At 40.3% G+C, this 22,965-nt stretch overlaps 1 protein-coding gene across 1 annotated transcript in view; it reads left to right on the top strand.

Annotated features, from left to right (window-relative positions):
- The window catches only part of TCF20 (transcription factor 20 (AR1)), a 39,425-nt gene extending 16,671 nt beyond the window's left edge, over window positions 1-22,754 (top strand). Inside the window, exons 2-4 of the mRNA XM_010013765.1 lie at window positions 12,820-12,913; window positions 19,685-19,734; window positions 22,671-22,754. Coding sequence (XP_010012067.1) covers window positions 12,820-12,913; window positions 19,685-19,734; window positions 22,671-22,754 — 228 coding nt within the window. The remainder of the gene's footprint in view (window positions 1-12,819; window positions 12,914-19,684; window positions 19,735-22,670) is intronic.
- Window positions 22,755-22,965: the final 211 nt, after the last annotated feature.

Raw genomic sequence — 22,965 nt, 5'->3', positions numbered from 1 at the left:
GTGATTGATGAGAAACTCAACATGAGCTGGCTTCAGTGTGCGCTTGCAGCCCAGAAACCAACCGTATCCTGGGCTGTATCAAAAGAAGTGTGACCAGCAGGTCAAAGGAGATGATCCTGCCCCTCTACTCTGCTCTTGTGAGACCTCACTTGGAGTATTGTGTCCAGTTCTGGTGTCCTCAACATAAAAAGGACATGGAGCTGCTGGAGCAAGTCCAGAGGAGCACCACGAGGATGACAAGAGGGCTGGAGCACCTCTCGTATGGAGACAGGCTGAGAAAGTTGGGGCTGTTCAGCCTGGAGAAGAGAAGGCTGTGTGGAGACCTCATAGCAGCCTTCCAGTATCTGAAGGGGGCCTACAAGGATGCTGGGGAGGGACTCTTCATTAGGGACTGTAGTGGTAGGACAAGGGGTAATGGCTTTAAACTAAAACGGGGAAGTTCAGGTTAGATCTAAGGAAGAAGTTCTTCACAGTGAGGGTGGTGAGGCACTGGAATGGGTTGCCCAAGGAATGCTCCATCCCTGGCAGTGTTCAGGGCCAGGTTGGACAGAGCCTTGGGCAACATGGTTTAGTGTGTGGTGTCCCTGCCCATGGCAGGGGGGTTGGAACTGGATGATCTTAAGGTCCTTTCCAACCCAAAGTATTCTATGGTTCTGTGATTCTGTAAAATACCAACCCTGCTCAAGACACAGAGACTGCTGAGCGGCAAAGGCCACCCAGGGCTCTGCATGCTGCAGCTGTGCCCTTTGTCAGTACCTGAGCTACTAGTGGTAAAAATAGTGTGTGTACGTCTTGATGAGGGGGAGTTGCACAACTGATTGTAGGATAAACACACTTATATCTTATTTCAACCAGCTGATTTTCTGTCTTAAACTTTCCTTTTGTTTGAGGAAATGCTAAAGGCTGATGTTAAAAACTGGTTGTGCAGTCTTCACTTGCTAATGATTTTTTTTTTATGTTTCTAGCTCCTTCCATTTGATTTTTCTTTTGATTTATGCTTAGCTCCCTTAGTTCTCAGCTCTGTTTGCCTTTTTCTCATGGGTTACCATTTCACAAAATGTGGGTTTGTTGGTACTTTGCACTATACTGCTGTTAATTGCATCTTTTCTTGCACCTCTGACTCCTTTATTCTTCCTGAGAGCTCATGCTTGCTAAGTTTCAGAAAGTTATTGATGATTAAAGGAGACTGTCCATCTTCATAAAAGACTTACTACTAAGGAATGGAAAGAAGGAGGAGGGTGTCCTGACATGAATCTCTTGAAATGGGGATTTTCTCTGAAGGACACTGCTGCTCAGTGGGAAACTTAAAAGGAGGGGGAAAGTAGGGAAAAGGAAGGGGTGGGAATGGGTGGGAAAGGCAACTTCATCTACTTGAGTTCAGGTTTGAGAGCTGTGAACTTTTCAGACTTTTGTGCCTGTGCTATCAAACATTCTTTGACAAGACAGTTAATCTATAAAGTAGGTGTTAAAACCACTTATTTTGTGACCATTAAGACAAATTTGTAGGGTGCTTTGAAAATTGAAAGTACAGTATGCTTTTAAATTATCAGATCTTCTTGAATGAGAAGATGAAGGAGCTGATACAAGGTTGCCTGTTTTAATTGCATAGGTATAATGGGAGGAAGCTAAGTTAAAGTTTGTTCATGTATCATTTAGAGTCAAGTCCACAGAAGGTGTTCATCTGATGTTGGCTTTCTCCTTTCTGGTAGAAAGTTAAAATGCTGAAGATCCTGACTTGAATGTACTGGTACCATATGTACATTCATTATTATGTTTGCTAGGTGCTTTCGGGGGGAATAACTCTTCAAGTTAAATTTTAACACACTAGAATTTCGAAGGTGACACAATGCATAACCGATGCTTTCCAGAAAAACAAGTTTTTTGGGTTTTTTTAAGGTATTGGAAAACTGTTCAGGTTAGATCAGAAAAAATCCAGTATGCACATTATAGGCACATAAAACTATTCTACAAGGTTTTAGTGCAGTCTTAACTCTTATACTTGAATTTAATTATTCCTCCTTTGAAGTGTCACACATTATCACTAGGGAGGATAAGGATTCTTCAGTGGTACCACACAGTACTATTCCTCTAAGCAGAAATCTTCAGAGGCAGTAACTGGATAGTTACCAATAAATTCAGTTTTCTGGACAAATTAACTTCAATGGTAATGCCAGAAGAAGAATTATCTGTTCTGAGTCTCTGAAGCTGTCTAACAAAGACTTTACTGCTGACTTATACCTACGCTTTTTAGGCTACAGCTTTCAGAAGGTGGAGGAATAAGTAGTGAGAAGAGGGTGTGCCTGTGTAAAATAAATGAAAAACAAAACAAAAATGCCTGTATCCTTCAATTTCTGCCTCGGGTGAAAGGAAGATTGAAATTTCTCTTTGATCTTGCACAGTGAATTATTTCTAGTTGTCTGTGGCTCATGCCAGTTCTTTCTATGTTAGCACAGATTGATCTCGATTTATAAAACCTGAAGATGTAGCTTGCAAATAGTTAGATATTATTGCTTTTACCATGATTCAGCAGTGTTCTGAGCCCAAGAGACCTTTGTTAGGTATTTTCCCCTCAGAGAACCAGACAGCTCCGTAATCCTTCATCGGAGGAAGTTCTTCCCCCAAGAGAACAGCATTAAGTCTGTCCTTTAAGGAAACTACTGACACTGCCTCAGCAGCTTTGTAATATCCAGCTGGAATGCCATCCGGCCTTGGACTTCTGCTGCTATTTATATTTGCTGCTGCTTCTAAACTGCTGCTAGCTCATACAAAGTTTTCCTGGGTCGTGTGTCTCTGGCAAGCCTCCTGACCCTAGATATTTTTGAATAAATTCAGTTTAGAACTCATGAGAAGTAGCTATTATTGTAATGGGCAGTTTAGGCAGTGCACATGTCATTATGGTTTATAGGGTTTTTCCTGATGAATATTGAATAGTGCAATAACATATTCCTCTTTAAACCCATTCAGATTTTTGGCCAGCAAACATTATTTTACATACAGCATCTCCTCTGTATCTGAGATAATTTCAACAATGTGTGTTACTAATTTGTTTGGGTTTCCTCAACTGTGATTATCTATTGCTGTAGTTCATGAGCTTCTATCTTCTTTTCAGTTTTCTTTTTAACACTAATGTGTTACTTGACAGCTTATCACTAGAGTTGTACTGACTCTCGGCCATTTCTCCTCCTGCAAGCATTGCACCTTTACCTCTTCTCTTGGATTCATTTGATCTACTGGTTTTGCTCATCTTTGGCTGTTTTTCCTGAGTGGTAGCAACCACCACCAGTGACCTCAGGAGTATTTGTGTGCAATTTGCTACTCCTTATTATAGCTCTGCTGCTGACTATTGCTTCAGCAGCCTTCTGGAAGAACTGTCCTCTTCTCATCCTTCTCTCTTTAACAGTATTCAGTATATTTATTTGCTACTTTTCTGTAGTTGTTCATTTTCAAGTAAGATTAGCATGGTACCTTTTTCATCTATCCTTACTTGCAGTGGACTATAGTTTGATTGTGCAATAGGAGCAGCTCTTTAGATCTTAATTTCAGAATTGATGTTTTTATTAATGAACAACTGTCCATTTGGAATCCAGTTACAAACATTTTTTTTCCTAAACTATCGTTTTCAAATACCTACTTCTTTCACATTCATCTGCTGACTTCCTTTTATGCCCAAACATAAGTTATTCATCATTATTTTATCTGCCTTCATCCTGCTGCTTTTTCTTCTTTCAGTTTCAAGAACTTATGATCTGCTTCCCCTCAGTGCATCCTGGCTAATTTTATAATTTCCTAAATGAAGTGCCTCACTTTCAACACCCTGCATGTTTACCTTTGTTTTCCTTCGCGCACTTCTTCAAAGCCTTTCTTGTCTGGGATTTCTGCTGAACAATTGGATATGCTTAGCCTGCTGCTGTGATGGACTCTGCCTAATGCTGCTGGCTCAGTCCCACCATTCCTGTTTCATCCCTTTGCATCCACCAATGCTTTGTTCTGTATTACCGAAGCATCTTGCACAGTGGGGCTCTGTTTATGACAAGGGCTTGCACAGATTAGTACAAATAATGACAAATGGTTCATTTCTGTCCAATGTTACAAGTCTTCGAGTTGTTGGCTGAGTGGATTTGTGCTACGCCCTTTTTCCTGACAGGTTGCATGGGTATTTAATATCTTGTAAAAATCTCTTCCATTTACTGTTCGCTTTGCTCAAAAGCATTTCCTTATTTTTAAGCCTGTACAAAGGTTTTGCTTCTGTTGAATCCACTGCCACTGATAACATAGTAATTATGTCCTTAATGAACTAGACTCTTTTTTTTTCTTTGAGGAGATAATAAGCGTCATCTCCTTTTTTTTTCCTTTGACCAGAGAAAAACTGGTTCCATCATGCAGTTTGCTTCTTGAAAACAGATTCCTGGAGTTGTTTGCATTTTCTTCTTTATGTCACTTTTATCCTTTGTTGTCAGTGGTAATTATTGATACTCAAAGGTATTGCTTTACAGGGGCAACTTTTAGTAATTATTTAATTTATCCAAACGCGCTTCCCTTGCTTTAAGGCAAGGACATGCTACTGTTTTATACTGTACTTGGTAGACCTTGTGCTAAATGGAAATAGATTATATATTTGGGTATTTCCTGTAATCGGTGCCCTAGATGGTCAGAAAAAACCCCTAATAGTTGCAGAAAACCCAACTGGAGTGAATGCTCTCTCTTGCTGACTCTGCTCTTCCCACAACTCTGTGTGTCCTTATCACCTAATCACTGCTGGAAAATTTGAATTTCTTTTTCCTCTTTTAAGTGTGTTCTTCTATCTTTCAGACCTTTTTGTAACTAAATTGCACTTACTGTTGCACATTTAATTCCCCAAATGAATAGCCAAGATAACATAATCTGTGTAATTTTTTTCTGCTAGACTTGCATACTTTAGCAAATTCAAATCCATATACATCTAAGTGGTTGTCTGAAACGTTTCTCTCATTCAGGGTGGCTCTTTGTCATCAAAGGAAACAAGATTTACACATTTCTTGTCGTCTTGGGCTTGGTTGTCTATGTATTACTTTAACACCCTTTTAAAAACATGAAATGGCTACAAAGGTGTGTACTCATTAGCCTGCTAAATTTGAAATTAAACATGCTTTTTCATGACCATTTATAGTTACTGGGTTTTGTTAATTTTGCTAGATAGGTTTTAGTTAACATCAGTTTACTCCTGAAGTATCAGACCTCTATTCTGGTTCAGGTAAGCTTGGTCGTTATTTTGTTTAGGTATTTTTCTCCTTCCATTGTGTGAAAGGCAGGGACGGTTCATCCTTCTCCGTGACTTTTTCAGCTTTTCACCAGTCTTGTCTCCTAGAGTATGTTCATGCACATTTAAGCCTTTCATCGCTCCACCAAGTGAATGAAACACTTAGGCTTGTATGGAGTAGTGAACATGAATTTATTGCTTAGATCAGATTTCAGCTCTTTGATATGGTGTTACAGTTCAGCTTAGCCTTCCTGTTCTGGAGGTAAGACTCAAGAGGCTTAAAAACTTGTAACCTAACACTGTAATTTCTGGGTGCCTACATTGTTTTTAATAATCACGGGGTGTTTTTTGTTGTTCACTGTGGAATTTAACAATCAGATATCTTGGTCTACAAAACAACAGCCATTCCAGGCAAGTACGAAAGTATGTTTTGTTGTGGTGTCCTGTCTCCAGCAGTGGCCAGGAGCACTTATCTTTGGAGATGTGTAGTAAACCCGGCACGTACAGAGTGCTACTTGCGTATTTTCTCCCTCCTTTCAGCAATCACAGCTTTAGAGTAGTCTCTTTTGCATCACTCGGTTGTGTTTTTGCCAGGGCAATGTCCTTTGACAATGACTTTTGTAGTTTAATTATTTGCTGTGAGTTAAAAAAAACAAACAAAAAAAAGGGAAGCTGATTTATCTTAGATTGAAACCTGTTGTTTGCTCTTCCTTCTTGGAAACGGCCAAAAATCATTCTCTTATGCCCACTATATTTGATTTTGTAGATTTCAATCCCCCTTCAGTTAACCTCTTTTCCAAAATACTTCATTTTTTCTCATATGGAAGCTCTTTATGTTCTTTCTGCAGTCTATTTGGGGGTTTTTCTGATCTGTTGTATTCCTTTATTAATAGGGTGACCAGAACCACACACAATAGTAAGATGTCAGGATACTACAACAGTAACAGATAGACATAATGAAGATTTGGGTTTCATTATTGATTTGTTTTCCTAATAACTTCTTAGGTTCTGGCTGTCTTGTTTTTGCGGTTGCAGGGACTGCGTGATGGTTTTGTCCAGGATGACTACTGATAACCTGCCCATGAGTAGTAAAAGATAATTTAGTCTCTCATCATGTATGTGCATAGGTTAAAAATCTTTCCCCCATGTGTATTGCTCTGTGCTTAACAACATTAATTTTCACCTCCATTTTATCATACAGTTATCCAGGATTGTGAGATGTTTTTGCAGCTGTTTACCACCAGTTTGAGATCTGACTTACCCTGGGTAATTTCACAAACTTCATAACTTTCACACCTTACTGTTCACCCCCCTTTTTGAGGGTCTCTATAAGTACAGCTGAATAGCTTAAGTGTCTGCGTTAAGACCTTAGAAATTTCTGCTGGCAAGCCATTCCTTGTCAAAACGAACAGTTTATTTCTGTTCTTGTTATTGTCTCTTTTGAGTCGAGGGAAATAAAATGCTCTGTTTTTCATTTCAAGTGCTTCTGTTGTAGTTTAATCAGTTTTGTGTGTATTGAATAGGATTTCCCTTTTTTAAGACATTTTTCAGTTCTTGTGGGTTTTTATTTTTTTCCATGCCATCCATTTTGAGCTGCAGCTTCCCTTTGTGCTTCAGCAGCCTATGCAGCACTGCAGTTCTGACTTTTTACTGTGGTTCCTAATGCAGCTTTATTAGTATAGCATCTTCCAGATCATTGATTTGTCTATTTGCTGAAATCTTGGAATCTAAATTTGTACTTAGTTTCTTGGCTTTGAAGCTGCCCAATTTTACTTCAGTGGCTATTTTCCTTTATTATTACTTGATTTCCTTGCTACAGGAGTATATCATCGTTGGCAAGATATCCTTTAAACTTGCATTATTATAAAGTATTTTTTATCATTTTAATTGTGGGGTTTGTGGGGGGTTTTTTTCTGATATTCTATGCCTGTTTTTTGGAGAACTTCAATTGTTTGACAGGAAATGGAAACTAATAATTCTGTATCCTTCAGGACTGGTTGTTATCTCTAGCCCCAGTCATATAAGCAAGTTTTTTCATTAACCGGTATCTGCATATCAGAGCGGCAGTGCCGTTTTCCTCTCCTGCTTCCTAAAAATGACTGCTCACCCTGCTCTTGTTCGTCTTAATCCCTTTCTGCAGCAGTCTTCCAAAAGAATCACTTATTCCTTTCTCCTGTAGCAAACAGTCCAAATGTTTTTTGGTTTAGCTTTCCTTATAGCTTGTTGGAATAAGCTGTCTCTGCATCCCGCTTTCCAGGAAAGAGAATGCCGGTGCCTGCTGCTTCTGTTGCCCTTTCGCCTGGATAGTAAAGCTGAGCTGCTGCCTAGCCTGCCAACTGCTTAACCAGAAATAGTCAGAAGGCCCTCCTTCCTAATATTGCAGCTGACTCTGAAATCCTCATTATCTTACATCTGCATTTGTGCAGTGCAATTATGCAGAAGCAATTATTTCCCTAAAAGCTTATAATTTAAACAGACGAAGGAAAGAGTATGAAAAATGCATATAACATGTGAAGTGAAGACTTGTACCTGTGTAATTAATGCCACATGTATTCCATTTTTTTGCTTGCCTTTCTTTTTTTAGTAACCTTTAGTAGTTGCTTTCCATTTTATTCTGTTCATGCATTCTTGACGCTGGTACACAAGAAGGAGAAAATCAAGGAGGTGCCCAAAAAGCAAAGAAAGGGAAAGGGAAAAAAGCATAGAGGAAAAGAAAAACTGGTGCTTGGAAGAGAGGAAGTTGAATGAGGCCTGAGTGTGGGGTGCAGGTGAGCAAACTGGAAGAAACAACCAGTCAGCATTGAAAGACTCTTCAGATTATAGACATATAGAAAATACGATACAGTTGCATCTGTCATGAATGACCTCGCTTAAACTGCTTCTGTAGTTGTTCTAGCAAAAAGATAGTGGAAGAATCATCTGAAAACACCTTACATTACTGTTAGGCAGAAGCAGTTAATTTCTGCTTCTCATCAACTGCTCCTGCTGCTACCCAAAATACATTGGAAGGGATAGTCTGGCAGCTCCCATCCTCCCACCAGCAAAACCCTGTTCACTGTGGGATTCCAGTACACCTAGACAGGCATCATCTCTGTCAGTGCCCAGCCAAAGAGGAAGGTTAAGGTGTGTGTATTTCACTTGAGCAGCTTGGGGCACTTCTTTTCACAAGCCTGAGAGCTTGTGCTTGGCTGGGAGGAGGAAGGTAGGTAACTCAGGGTATGTTTGTTATAACACCTAGGTGGAGTTGGATACAAATCTGAGGGAGGCAAAAGAAAAAAATACCCAAATCCACACCTCTATCTGTTGCATTTAGAGCAGTGTGCTCTCAGAAGAGTTTATTCCTGTAGTAATAAAGGAATACAAATGGCAGGGGGAAAAGAAGCCCCCAACCTTGAAGGAAAAGAAATAGAACTAGTGGATGGTTTAGCATTTAGAATGAATCAGAGCAGCTCCGCTGCTGCTGTGGTAGCTGTCCCCCAACTGTTCATGCCTTCAGGTTGGGTGTTACTTCATTTTGGTAGACAGAGAATGGTGAGCTGCAGCAAGGAAGAAATGGGCTTCTAATAGTGTGGAGAGGTAGAGACAATGTATCTGGCTTTAATGCTATTGATAATTTAGTTCAAGGGATGGAGTGTCTCTTCTAAATGGCACTTTTCAGTCTCTGCAGCCTGTTCTAAGTGAGATATATGTGCCTTGTGGCCAGAGATGAATTGTGGAGATAGGACCTCTGAATCAATCTCTGCTGTGTGGTCTTCCCCCCTCCCCCCCTTTTTTTTCTTTCCTTCTTTTTTTTTCTTTTTTCTCTTCTTTAATTTAAGCCAGGAGTTGATTAGATGCCTGGCAATGATTACTATCCGTTGGCACATCCCATTGGGAGCACACTCCAAGTACCAGCCTTCAGCTCTTTAAAGCAGGAGAGGTTAAGCAGGCTGCTTACTGAGCAAAAGGAATTTCTCTTCCCATGAGAGCCTGAGTGCTGTTTCCCTGGCTAAGAATGCTATAATTCCGTTACAAGTGACAAGCAGGCTGCTACCATCTGCTGGTGAATGGCTGCAGGATGGTGGAGTTTGGGTGAAAATTTGCTCATGGACCAAAGACAACAATTAGTGGTCATTAAGCCCAATTCACACATTTCCTGTATGAAGTTCCACGATTTAATTTTATCTTTAGAATGTTTTCTAATTGTGGTGTAATTTTTGTGTTGTTTTGAAACATAAATGCATACGATAAGGGTTCTAACCAAAGCCATAGGAAATACCAGCAGGATCTGTGCATAGTTTTATCTTTTGAAGCACAGCAGTGATGTCTTGCAAAAGCAGACTGAGACCATCCAGAAATCTTTTAATCACTTTATTCTGTCTTTCTAGAAACACCTGGATATATTTGGAAACCATGTGGCATTACTTGATGATAGTCTCTTTCAAAGATTAAATGATAGACTTGTAAGTTGGTTTAGAACCATACAGCTTTGTAGGGTGTCTGCTTTGTTCAGTCACTCTGTAGTGTGTCAAGAATGAAGAACTCGAAAAAAAGAGTAGTTATTGTGTATGTGGTTCCCCCAGCTTCCCCTGAAAGAAGCAGATGGTCGGGGGTCCCAGGAGGTAGCAGAAATGGGGCCATTAGACTGTCAGTGACTTGTGAAAAGCAGAAGCATCTGCCAGAATGGAGACTTGTTCAGCAGCAGGGGAGCCAGCAGCAGCAGATGATCTCTGCCTTGAGCAGTCAGTGGCGTAGTAGTCGCTGGGGAATTGCTGTTGTGGGCGTAGCTGCAGGTAACCTTGGTAATAATCTGGTTGGTCTGGCAGGCTAAAAAAAGGGAAATGAAGGCTTGATGCTTATGCTCTGGCATCTTACCTACCTGCTTTTACTGTCTGAGCAGCCCTAACTGCAACCAATTTAAAAGTATTCCGAACCCGTTCTCAGCTGAGCGCACTATAGGCATGCTTGAAATTCTTCAAAATGCCTGTCGTGTTTCTGCTTCAAGTTTCAGAATAGCAAGATGAACCATGCTAGACGGAGCAAAGAATAAGTTCAAAGACTAAATTAACATTTGGAAAAGTATCAAAAATTTTGTCGTCTTGTTTTCAGTTGTATCACACAGCACGCTCTTCTAAGACATGCCTTTTTAGTGTTAAGAAATATTTTACACAGCTGCAGTTTAATCTCTGCTGCTGTAGTTCTTATGCTCTTATTGACTGCTCTGTACAGGACACAGTGTTCCTGAGAAGTATGTGACCTCTTCTGTTGCAACAGTGTGGTGGTACTTCAAAGACCAGATAAAGTGGGGAGGACAGAATGCCTCTGAGGAAAAAACCTAGAAATTCGTATCTGTGTTCAAAAAGAATAGACAATTTGGGTTCTGTCCTGTTGGAATAATTAATCTCAGTCAGACACATCTAAAAGAATGAAGTGTACAGGTAAAGAGCTCTGGTTCAGAACTCCTCAAGCTGCACTGTGTGAATATTTGGCATAGGTGAATCTGGGACTGTTGCCAGTACACAATATTCTTCTAGGGTTGACTTCATAGCCAGGAAGAGATACTTTTCTACACATGAAACTTGGTTTTACTCCCATGAGAAAGAGAGTTACATTGCAGTTTGGCTAGGGGTCCATACATTTTGGTGTACATTAAAATACTGGTTTAGATGGATTTTTTTATCTTTGGAAACTAGCATTCATTTTCTGACAGGCAAAAATAAGCTGCTTGAGCGTCTCTTTCTAGGCCTCAGGGGCACTTTCCTTACATCATGAATACTGCAATAGTTTGTCATGATACACATTCTCTACTTTAGAAGATGGACACAATTTAAGCAGGGAGCACTAGATAGAGATCAGGCTCTTGATGCTTTGGCATAACCAAAAAGAGAAGGCAGTATTCAAGACTGCAGTTGTAGGTGTCATGAGAACTGACGTCTCACAAGCTTTTCTGTTAGTTGCATCTGCTTTGAGTTGAAGGAGGCCACCTGGTTTATGGCTGGAGCTCGTTTCGCTTTCATCCTCATTCAGTCATTTAAATACAAACTGTAGTCATCTCTGCATAGCATAGAAGAGTAGAATAAGCAATAACTGTCAGATATTCTCAGTGGTTTTTGAAATAGTGTGATCAAAACCCTGATTACTATGCAGAGGAAGGATCTTTGCTGTGGCTCTTATCTTTGGCCACATCTATTCTGCAGACCTCCACTGCAGCATGTGTGTTCACTGGGGCTGTGAAGAAGTGTGGTCTAGCATGATGTGGTCATCTCCCTGTATGGTGAAAGACCATGCTTTTATCCAGTGCTGCCTTCACACTGCTGGTTTGAGCACATCTCTTCTGTGTGCTGTACAGGTGTCACTTGCTGATAGCGTTAATACTGCACGCAGAGTTTGATACTAGCTTTCGCAATAGGAAAAAGAGGGTTTAGATCATGTCATCGTCTATCTGTGTGCAGTCAGTGACCAAAGCCAACTTCTCTTAGCCTGAATTCAAGGTGAATTGTACCAGCTGTACAAGGCCTTATTGTGTTTTTAGTTGTGTTTACCAGCAAAACCAAGATTTCTGTGTGCAGCTCAAAAGTTATTGTAGGTCATCCTTTCTTTTTCTGAGAATAGTCTTATTTGATTTTAATTTTTAAATAGTAGCAGTCTCTTAGCCTTTGGTGCATTCTACCAGATGTGGCTTGTTTTCTTTTTAGAAGAGAAAAATGTCAACCTCTCAGAAATCAGTTTTCATCAGATTCTTAGATTAGTTAATGAAAATCACTTACTGTATACCTTCAAGAAATAAAATTGCTGTCTAAATGATAAGGCACTATAGGCCAGCTTCCATAGGTCATTCCTTAAGTCATTCAGGATGAAGTAAATGGGTGAATGGCTTTCATTCTGCTGCATTCACATCTGACTGTTAATATGGTTAAATATATCATTGACCTGTTGAGATAATGGGATTTAAGTAATGAAAATTGAAGGTGGACATCAGATGAGTCTTAACTACTTTGACAATAAATGTATGAGCATCCTTGTAGTATTGCAAGCATTTCTGTTGGAGATGTACCATTTCTGTGATGGTGAGCTATTTTCTCCTTGATGGCATCTTCTCCTGCTCCAGATAAACCTTTTTTAATCACCTCTGAAAAAATGTTCTGATCTTTTTGGGCTGCTTAGTGATAATGAAAATGATGTAACCAAATTACTTTTACACTAATGGTGTCTTCTAAATCATTCTTTGTCATGCTAATTCTTATTTTAAAGCTGCCGTGGATTCAAAAAAAGCTCTTCCAATTTTAACACTGATGTCATTGTCAGGTACTGAAACATGGGCCAGAGAAAGAGATTTGAGAAGTGTTTCGAGTTCCTTATGGTTGGTTTGAAGGTTTGGTATCTCTTGCCTCGTTAGTACACCTGAAAAGTTTACTGTTTGAAAGAGCTTACATTGTTGCCTATTCAAAGGGCCTTTAGTCATATGGTGTTGAAAGATAAAATTCTAATGTTGTGATACTTGAGAAATTTATTCTGGAATGGAGTTAACTAAAATTCCCAGGGAAATACGGGTATTTGGAAAGATGGTTGCAGTCTTCATTGCCGTTTGTTGGTTTCCCTTTCAGAAATGTTCCCATTGCCAGGAATCTGGAGCCACCTTAGGCTGCTACATCAAAGGCTGCTCCTTCCGATACCATTGCCCATGTGCCATCGATGCAGGTAAGAACTAAGGGCATGCTAATGGTATTTCATGTTTATTCAAAACCACATGACAAAAAATAATTCTCAGGTACTTTATGATTTTATTCCCTCTCAGTTTTTCACCTACCATGAAGATATAGTAATATAAGTGGTGAGAAATGACATCAGATAAATAACGCATTTGGACAAGATGGAACTTGTAATGAAAAAGAATCTACCTGAAAGCATAGGAAAAAACCTGGTTTGGGGCAGTGTAGCTACAGTGATTCATATTTGGCTGCAGTATGAGAACTCACCGCTCTTTTCTTGCAAAAATTAGAAACCCTTTGTTAAACCGTGCAAGTAACCAGAAAGGTGTCTGCTCTTCCAGGTTTACAGTCCTGTGGATAGTCATAGTAATGATTTCAAGTGCAAAGGGTTTGTAGAATCATCAGTACCACTTGCAGCACAACCTTCCTTCTCCTTCCTTAGAAGCATTTCAGCCAGTCTCTTGAGTAGGTCCAGTTTTCATCACCGAACAAGCTAATGGTTTGGATGGTATTATCTCTAGCCTGGGGATGTGAGCTGGTGTTTTGTGTACAATGGTGAAAGTTTTTCGTGGAAATAAACTTTATTCTTGGGTTAAAAAAAATTCCAGCTCAGAATGAATAATATCCCATGGTTCCAGTCCTCTGTAACTCACTTCTGTCATACAAAACGTAGTTTGATAACAAGGAGTTAGCAGCTCTAGACTGGCGAATAATTGCAAGCTTCCTGTTTGTTATCCCAATTCCACAGCAGCTCATTTGTTTCACCAGGTATTTTATGCTGTTTTCCAAATGTTACAGTATGTTAAGTAGGTATGCTTATTTCTGAATGATGGCATTGCACCTCTCACTGTGAAATCCCACCCTATTGGAGCACCTTATTTTATTCTAATAGAAATGTTTTTAATTAAATTAATATTGCAGTGGAATGCTACTAGTACCACATAGATAGAGAATCCTAGATTTTACATGCAATAAGGTGTTAAATAAATATTATTTGGATTGCAAAAATCATACTCAAAAAATGCCAGAAATAAGGGTGTCCATCTGAGTATGATTTTGGTCTCTTATGAATGCACCTTATAAAACAGTAATTACCTAATTAAAGACTGACATCTTTTTCCGTAAGACCATGCCTCAGCCTGTAGGATGGAAGGGTACTCTGTGCATGAACGTATGTTGTCCTCGCTGATTCTGTATATTACTTGCTGTATATGAGTCCATCTCAGTTCTGAAAATAGAAATGTGAAATTTTCTGTGACGTTCATCTCTATCATGCCTAAGAGTTTTATGAACGTCAACAACCTTTTTGTTCATACATTTGAGAGACAGAATCATCAGATTTGCCTTCATATTGTGTTTAGGAATTTGTTTCTGGTTTGTGACTAGCCCTTTACAGTACCATGAAAAAACCCCAAATAAATTTTAGGGAACGTTCCTGATAGTTTGGGGTGCTTAATCTGAGTTGTTGTTACTAGATACAGTATGTTGTATTTTCCGTGTTCTAAATACAGGTATCAAAATTAAGATATTGTCCTTTTTCTTCAGATATACCTTCCTCATTAACTCTACTCCACTTCAGCAAATGCAGTAGGATCCTCCAGATGACAAATATACTGAACAATCATGACTGATTCCCAAGAGCAGTTCTCTCATGCACGGAAGAGGCAGTGTCCTCTGCAAGAAATAGTACATAATCATACTATTTGCACCATACTAAATGTAATACAGTATGTCTACCTATAATACATAGAAGAGGGCTACGTTGAATCTGGCTTTTCCTTGCATTTGTCTTGACTTTGCAGCCTTTGAGGGTTTGGGTTTTTTTAGAGTAGCTTTTCGTGTTCAAGTTCCGAGGCTATGCTTACTTCATTTTCTTGTAATTTTGTTATGAGACATCATGTTGTCATGTGGCCATCTGTCAGAGTGCACCATTCCAAGCTAATTTCCCTCCTTTGAGTAATACGGCAGTAATAAATTGCAAGAGCTGTGTGGAGATGGGATACTTGGACTGTGAGTTTCACAAACATATTTAAATAATAGCAGAAGAGTTGGTAAAACTCGTGAATCTCTGGTTTCACTCCAGGAAGAGTCAGATTTAGTGAGAACAAAGACTTCTCTTTGTTTCTTTTTACATTTTCCTTTTTGTTTCTTCCTCTTCAGTCTGGATGTATCTGATATGTTCTCCATTCTGGCTCTTTATACCAGCCACAAGCTCTTTATCTAGTTGGTCTCAGGTTCTCTTCTCAAATCTCTTATTTCAGTCTCTTTTGTAAGATCTGATTTTCCCTACTCCATTCTAACTTTTCCTTTGCCCAGATTTCTAGCTGTCATTCTGGTGTCCTCCTTTCTGCTCTTGCATCACCTACTCCTCTCCTTTTTAGCTTCTAGCTCTTTCTTGTTTTTTCTCTCTGGGCTTCTTATTCCTGTTTGGTTCTCCTAACTTTGCCCCTTGTCACACTTAACCCTGATACTCCCTGTTTATTCTTGTCTATTGCCCTTGATCTCCTCTATTTCACCATTCTGTGCCTTATCCCACTAGTTCTTGGTCTCCAGTCTTCTGGCTGAATCCTGCTGGCACTTACCCTTAATTCCCTCCTAACTTCTACTAGCACTGATCTCCTCATCCTGATAGCCTCCCCTCTTTACCAGTACCAGACTGCCTTTCTCACTTCTGCTGCCTTTTGGACTAGTGCTTCCCATTTTGCAATTTTGTAATGTTTTTCAGGCTGTCCTTCTGAAGGACTTCAAAAGTCCTTCAGACTATGTCAGCCTTAGAAATATCCCCCGACAGCTGAAGTGCTTTTGGGTTGGGTGCTTGTCTGAGCCCAGAGGTTCATTTACAGGGAAGACTTGCCTACCCCCAAACAAAAGTATATTTGGTGGAATTTTTGAAGGATTTGAGTACTAAAAGCTTAAGAAGCCTCACCTGAAGATGTGTAGATTAAAATCCCCATTCTTCCTTTCGAAGAGTTAGATTTGCTGATTTTGTGGTAAGCTGCAAGGGCATGCCTTAGCTAGAATTGAGGTCCTACTGAAAATCCGTGTATGCTAGAACTTTCCAGAGAAGTTTAACATGGGCAGAGTAACTTTTTTCTGAGGAAGAGTCTTAAGGAAATTGTTAGGCTGCTTCAGCTGAAGTTTTCGATCAAAACAAATAAAAGAGCCCAGCTTGAAGTAGATTCTCAGTGTTCCAAATTTCAGCCTGATGGTACAACAGTAAAAGACCTTGTTTGCAATTGGTTTTATCTGTGGGTGTAATCAAGCTGTCTTAATCTATAGCCACTCTTCCAATAAATCTGTATAAAAGAAATAAGCAAACTGTATGCAGTGGGACTTGGCTTTTGGCTACGCCCAAGGAGAAAATGTAGGCTTTATTGAGAAGCAAATCAGCATTCTTTTCTTTTTCCTCAGCCTGCTGTCTACCTATAAAACCCTGTTATTGGTTATACAGTGCTGCTGTCTTTCTGGAGTGAATCAGATACAAATACTTCTCAAGTTCTTCGGGTTCTATGGTAGTTTCATTTGAAGTTGGCCATCTTGCTTTGACAGATGGTGCCACTTTGCTTTATTGAGGTTCTGGGACAGATCCCTAGATCCCTTCTGAATCCTCAAGCTCATGTGGACATTTACAAGGGCTCTTGGGCCTTTGGAATATGTATGACTGGTTTTGTATCTTTAAAAAAAAAAAATAAATCAGAAAACACTTGCTGGAGTGTTTTTTAGAGTATATCAAGTCATAAACACTTGCTGTTTGATTGTAACATCCCTGGAAGTGACTATGCCTCAGCTGGGATGAAGTATGCGTATGGTACTGCTAGGCAGTTGCATTGTGAGCTGAAGTGTCTTCTTACCTCTGCATTAGTGTGAGTTAGAAGTTAGTGCCCTGTCAGTTACCGTGCCTCTTGGAAAGGCAGTATATTTTCTGTAAAGGTCTGGGGGGTAGAATATCTGGAGAGGGCTTCAGTTACTTGCAGCGCTGAAGGCTGGCCCTGCGGTGTGACCTGGGCTCTGGCTTCTGCGCTGCTGCTTGGTTTCCAGTCGCACCCTGGTGAGGAGCCAGGTTTTGCACCACTGTGCTAATTGCCTGCTATGCAAGGCACGTGGCTTCATAAGCTGCCAGTTTGTACATATGGGTGTTTTTATATAGCCTAATTCAGCCTTCCTTTTAATCTCTTTTCATAGAAAGTAATCTTTGGCAATATAGGGTGCAAGGGAGCTGAACTCCTCTTAGCCATTTGCATAAAAATCAAGATCAGTAGTGCCACTTAAGTAATTTTTATATGGAAATGACTGCGGTTAACATTGTCTGTGTTTGGCTTTCGTCTGTCCAAATTTATGAAGAGCCTCTGATGTCTCAAGATAACTTAGTCCTAGGGATGTCTCCATGGAAACAAGATCTTTGTTTTCTGAAATTTTATATCCTCTCCCTCTGCTTGTTCCTCCCCACCTGGAGTCAGATCCTGATTGCTGCAGCACACTTGTCTCTACGACATGGATCGTAGGCAGTTTCACATACAAAAGATTTTTGACTGTAAATTAGGAAAAGACTAGCAGAAAAATAGAACGAATTTTTGGAGAACAGAAATCCTGTGTCTTCCCAAGTATTGTTAAAGATGAGTAACAGGCAGAACACAGAGGGTGAGACAAAGTGTGAAGCTTACAGAAGAATAATTGCTTCTATTAAAAATGTTTTAGATCTTCCCTGACTACTTTATGGAGAAAAATCTGTACAAACAAGGACAAGTCTCGGTTCTTTCTCCCTTTCTGCCACAATGAGCTGATCATAGCTATGTGTCTTGTGACTTCATGATGAATTGTAATCTGTGATATAAAGTACTTGGAACTGCTAACTGAAATGCAGGCCAGCTTTGTAATGATGAACAATTTTTGCCTTATTGGTATTCAGCTGATTTTCTACAGTGAGCTGATGAAATTTTTCATAGTTGTCCCTTAATAGAAACAAAAAAATTGCTCTTAATTGGATCTGCTATTTGTATTCGCAACAAAAATGACAACCTTAGTAAGAAATCGAGCTCCATATGCAGATTGAGTGTGAGCTATGAGGTTTCTGACAGTTATTCCTGATTGTGGTACAATCTTCCTTTCTGATGTACTAGCTAGAGAAGTGCATTCATTACCGATGCTGGGTTTCCAAGAAAGAAGAAAACTCCATCCTGTTCTAACATACTGTGTGTGTTTTTGATGATTGCTCTGTATATTTTTGATGATTGCTGTATTATGCAGTGATAATTCATGCTGCAGTCTAAATGTACAATTCCTGCCCTTAAAATGAGGCAACATTTTATTTATTCCCTGTTATTTGCTAATACTACATTTGAAATTGTTATCTGTGGCAGGATTAAGGGTTTTACTCCCCTTTGCTAAAAGCTCTCAAGTAACTTAGCCCATTGCGTGCTGTTTCCCTTTGATTCAGGCCAGAGGCATTCATGTTGAAACATAAGCGTTTCATAGCAGAGGGATGCTCTGCCAAAGCTTGGGTGTCTAGAATGCTTTTCCCTCAAGCTTTAGTTGCAGTCTCCTGCTGTCTGCTAAACTCTTCCAGCAGATTGAAACAGCAGGTAGCACTGGTTATGCTACATACTTAAGAGCATTTTAAATTAGCACATTTTATTTACCATTGTGCTTCTTCACTTGCTAGCTATTTGGGTAGGTTGGAGCAGGCCGGAGGTCACAGCCACCTTGCTGAATTCTCAGTGGTGTTGGTCACACTGAGGTGGTGATAGCGCTCAGTCCTACTGATGGATTGATATTGTTTGGCCAGCCTGCCTTTGGTACATGGGGCGGTTGGAAAGTACAGTGTCAGAACTTTGGGCTGATTGAGAGGTGGCCCTGCAGTTCAGGGTGTCCGGGGGAGGCAGCTGAATTCTCTCCGGAAGACACAAATGGAAGGCAGAGAGCTGGCTGGTAGTGCTTCTGGTGTGGGCATAGCACTGAGTTTTCAGGAGCTCCTACCCGACATCCCTTAGAGGCATAGTCTGGGAGGGAGGGTGAGAGAGAAACAGCACTATACACTGGCAGTGCCATGAAAGAAATGCTCTTCAGATGATAGTATTGCTTAATTTGTTCCTAAATAAGCAATTCTATGTAGGCACCCTGCTTTCCCTAATAGGTTTAGATCATTAATTAAACTACTACTTATATCATAGGAACTTCACATATATAAGTCATGGAAGCAGATCCAACAGCATGAGTGACCTGACTACTAGACATAGTATCAAAGTGTAAACTGATCACTAGGATTGGGATTGCAAATAAACTGTCATACACACCCATACCTAGAGACATACACCCCTTCTCCCCTTGATGTTGGCAGGGCTGTGGGGTAAGGATGAAAGGCAACGATTTGTTTATGGAGTATAGAGCAGGGATCATCTGTTGAGTTTGGATGTATGCATCCATCTTGTGCTGTAGGAAGGAAGGCTGGAATAGCTGAAGGGGGTTGGGATACAGGATTTGTAGACTTGCTGTTGTGATTCTTACTTCATACAGAATATCAGGGAGACTGGGGATGCTTGGACTTGTCTTGGTAATCCAGGCAACATTGTCATTTGGGGTGTTTAGTAATTTTACTTGCTAAAACTAAAGGAGTGGAAGGGATGAACCTGCTAATAAGACAGTATTCCTTCAAGAGATCTTTGAATGAAAAATATATACCTATGAGGCAAGATTAACACCTAATGTATTATTCAAGTTGGGTTTTATTAAAAAAGTAATAAATTGCTGTCTTCTCCTCCTCTAGATTGTTTACTAAACGAAGAGAATTTCTCAGTGAGGTGCCCCAAGCACAAGGTAAGAATCCTCTCCTGCATTAGATCTATTTTTTTGCTGCCCCCTTCTGGTGTCTAAACTTGGATTAGTAATTTTATATCTGGACACATCTGTAGTCATAGATGCTGTTAGATCAGTTCTTCTGTGATGTGTGCTGGTAGTGTATTCTCGGGGCAGACATCAACTTGAGAAGAATACGGAGAGTTTAAGAAGATAAATTAAGGTTTTGCCTTATATGCTCAGTTGTTCTTTAGATCACTGATGACTCTTTAGAAATCCTGGCTTCATTTCCTGTCTTCTGTGATAGAATCAGTACATTGCTCACTGTTTCTGTTTGAGTGCTACATTGAAACTGGTTTTCTCCTTGGGTTTACTGAGGATGCAAGGAGGAAGAAAAATGGTTCATGGAAAAGTTCTAACCAGCTTTTGGAAACACATAGACTGCATCATGAACCAGTATAGTGATGAACCTGAAGCACCTTGTTCTAGTTTATAGTCTAGTCTAGTAACTAGGCTGAGTTCTACCACTCAGCCTTCAATATATCTGTTTAGTTGTTCTGTAGATCTTTGACTCTTCAGAAGACCCGTCCTCATTTTCAGCATGCTGCTTCTGCCTAGGGTTTGGGCATGCTTTACTGAGTGTTCCTGCAGCCTGCAAACACAATGGTGCTAGGAGCTGGACTGCTGTTGCTCTGGCCGTATGGAAAGAGAAGACACTACATACTCTCTTGCACATATAAGCAATATGATAACAGTGCTGGGAATACGCCTCCCAGGCCATAGGGGAGGATACATCTCTGGGAGGCTGTGGATAGTTTAAAACTCTCCGTCAGTTTTAAATGCTCAGAGTATCGAGAAAACGGCTATTTTTGTGACCAGTTGGTTACAACAGGAATTGTGCAAGAGTGTGGATGGCTTATGCTGGAAAGTAAATGATAGTAGGGAAGAATGGTGTTTCTTTCTAGCTGGGATTAGTCTCCATTTAGGTCTTTTCTGCAGATCTCTTCTCTGCCTAGAATTAGACTGACATCTGGTGGTCTTTTGTCTTCACAGATTATCTTTAATCTGTCTTTTGTAAACATACAAGAATTAGTCTCATATTCCTTTCTGCATGTTCTACCACAATATGATGTATTTATACACACGTATTTCAAATGCTCTGGAAGTTTCTGGGGGCATTCAGGCAGTTATCCAGAACTGGCCTACTTTTTGTCATGTACAAGGAAATAAATTACACTGCACGATTAAGGAATAATGTTGAAAATGTACAGCAGGCTTAAACTGATGCATTAATGCTACAGGAACCTGCAGATCTTGCCAGACAGAAGTGGGAAGGGTGAGCTCCCCTTACTGTGGAATGCAGCTACCTAAGTGCCCAGCTTTGGGTACTTGACTAAAGAGAATAGGAAGGTTATGTCTTTGAAGGCTGTTTTATTTTTGCTGCCTATTGCCTGAAGTATTGCAGGGAAACATAGTGTTAAGCTTTTCATAGCTAGCTTGGGTCAGTGCTGCTGTATATGTCCTTACAGCTATGGTGCTTGAACCTCGGAAGGAAACGACAGACTCCAGCCTCCCGAAGAAGATACTGAGCAGGCACATCGATTTCCAAAGTAATCTTGGGATTGGGAGGGGGAAAACTGCCAATTAAATTGATAAAAGTACTTGATGAGGCAATAAAATTTTGAACTTCATTCAAAACTGTCCCACTGCAGATCATTTTCTGTGTTGCGTCGCAATGGAAATTCAACACCAGCAGCCTTTCTTTGACACTAAAGTTTGTTGGCTTTTGTTTAGTAAAGACATAAATCCTTTATTTGAAGTCAAGCAGAGTTTTCTTTGCCTTGGCTATGACTCTGCCCTTGTCCTGCGCTTCACTGATCATTGCTGGTTTGTTCCAGATCCTTCTGCAAGGCAGAATGTAGGATCACCCTGATCCTTCCATTGTAGTGGCTGGAAAGAGAAGTTCCAGCCAGTTGCGAGGCAGGAACAGGAAGATTGAAAGCTATTGCTCTAGAATGACTGCAGAAGAAATTGCATCAGTTTTTTGCATGATATAAGCAATCGAGAGGAAGAAAGCCTAGACCTATTCAAACTGTGCTTTTAGGTAATGCCAGTTAAATATTAGTAGCTGTCTAATACCTCATTCTTCTGTTCTGTAGTTAATGGGTGGAAGAACTAACTTCATAAATACAATATAATAAGTAAGTCCCCTGGTATAGTGCCTCTTACCCTTTTTCAGTCCATGCCTCACATCAGTAAATACACACCTCATCATAATAAGTGGCTCCTGGAGAGCAAAGGTGCTTCTTGCCTCATTAACTGCGCTTGACACTTCAGGCATAAGCAAGCTAAGTCCAGAGGGACTGGTCCTTCCTTTCCCCATACTCCCCAGTGAGCTTTCCCATTTCCTTCTGTCAGCATTGATGCTTCAACCATCCATGTCCTGAATGTGCTACTTTTGCAAAATAGCAGCTTTTATCACAGGGAAAACGCTGTCTGAAAACTAATCATCTTTTGAAGGGTTGGCTTCCTCTCGCAAAATCAACTAGCTATGTGCATTGCATCAAGTGCTGGTGCAACAGAACTGATAAGGAAGCCAAGGCACTGAGGAGGATATAAACGGGACGGGGTACCTTGCCTTTTGGGGGCACTGCAGTCTTAGATTGTATTAAACCATCTGTGGGGCAATTTTAAGTGATGTTTCTCAGCTTGTTCTACCTTTTTGTGTTAAATTCTGTGTTTCTTAAAATTAACCAGGCTTTCTTATCCCAAACTCTTTACTTTTTCAGAATTGCCTGCTTTTGTCACAGGGAAAACTCTGTCTGAAAAATCTGTCTGGTTCCAATACTGACTTCTCTTTCTCTCTCTCACTCTCTGTATGTTCACTTTCCCTCCCCCTGTCTTCCTTTTCTCCCTCATTTTCTTTTCCTCCTCCTTTTGGCTTGCTGGTTCGTCAGCCCCTCCTTCCTTGCTCTCTTCCCTCCTTGCAGAACAAGATGGTGAAAGGCAGCCTCAGCACAGAGCAGTCGGAGCGGGGGTGAGGGGGGAAGTGTACTCCTGGGAATGGAAATAAAAGCAAGCACAGGTGAGTTGGGGAGAGTTTCCAGTTTCCACCTGCCTTCTTCTGTGGCTCCTTACCTCCGGTACCTTCTGCATATCTGTAAGAAATCAAGGTGCTTTTGTTTACATTCAGAAAACTTGTAATAACTGGTTTTTTGTTTGGTTGGGTTTTTTTCCTGCTACCATTCTGTT

This window comes from Nestor notabilis, unplaced genomic scaffold, assembly GCF_000696875.1.
Source record: "Nestor notabilis isolate BGI_N333 unplaced genomic scaffold, ASM69687v1 scaffold8194, whole genome shotgun sequence".
NCBI classification, from domain to species: domain Eukaryota; kingdom Metazoa; phylum Chordata; class Aves; order Psittaciformes; family Psittacidae; genus Nestor; species Nestor notabilis.
Note: the sequence above shows the minus strand (reverse complement) of the source record. Positions and strands in the feature narration are given on the sequence as shown.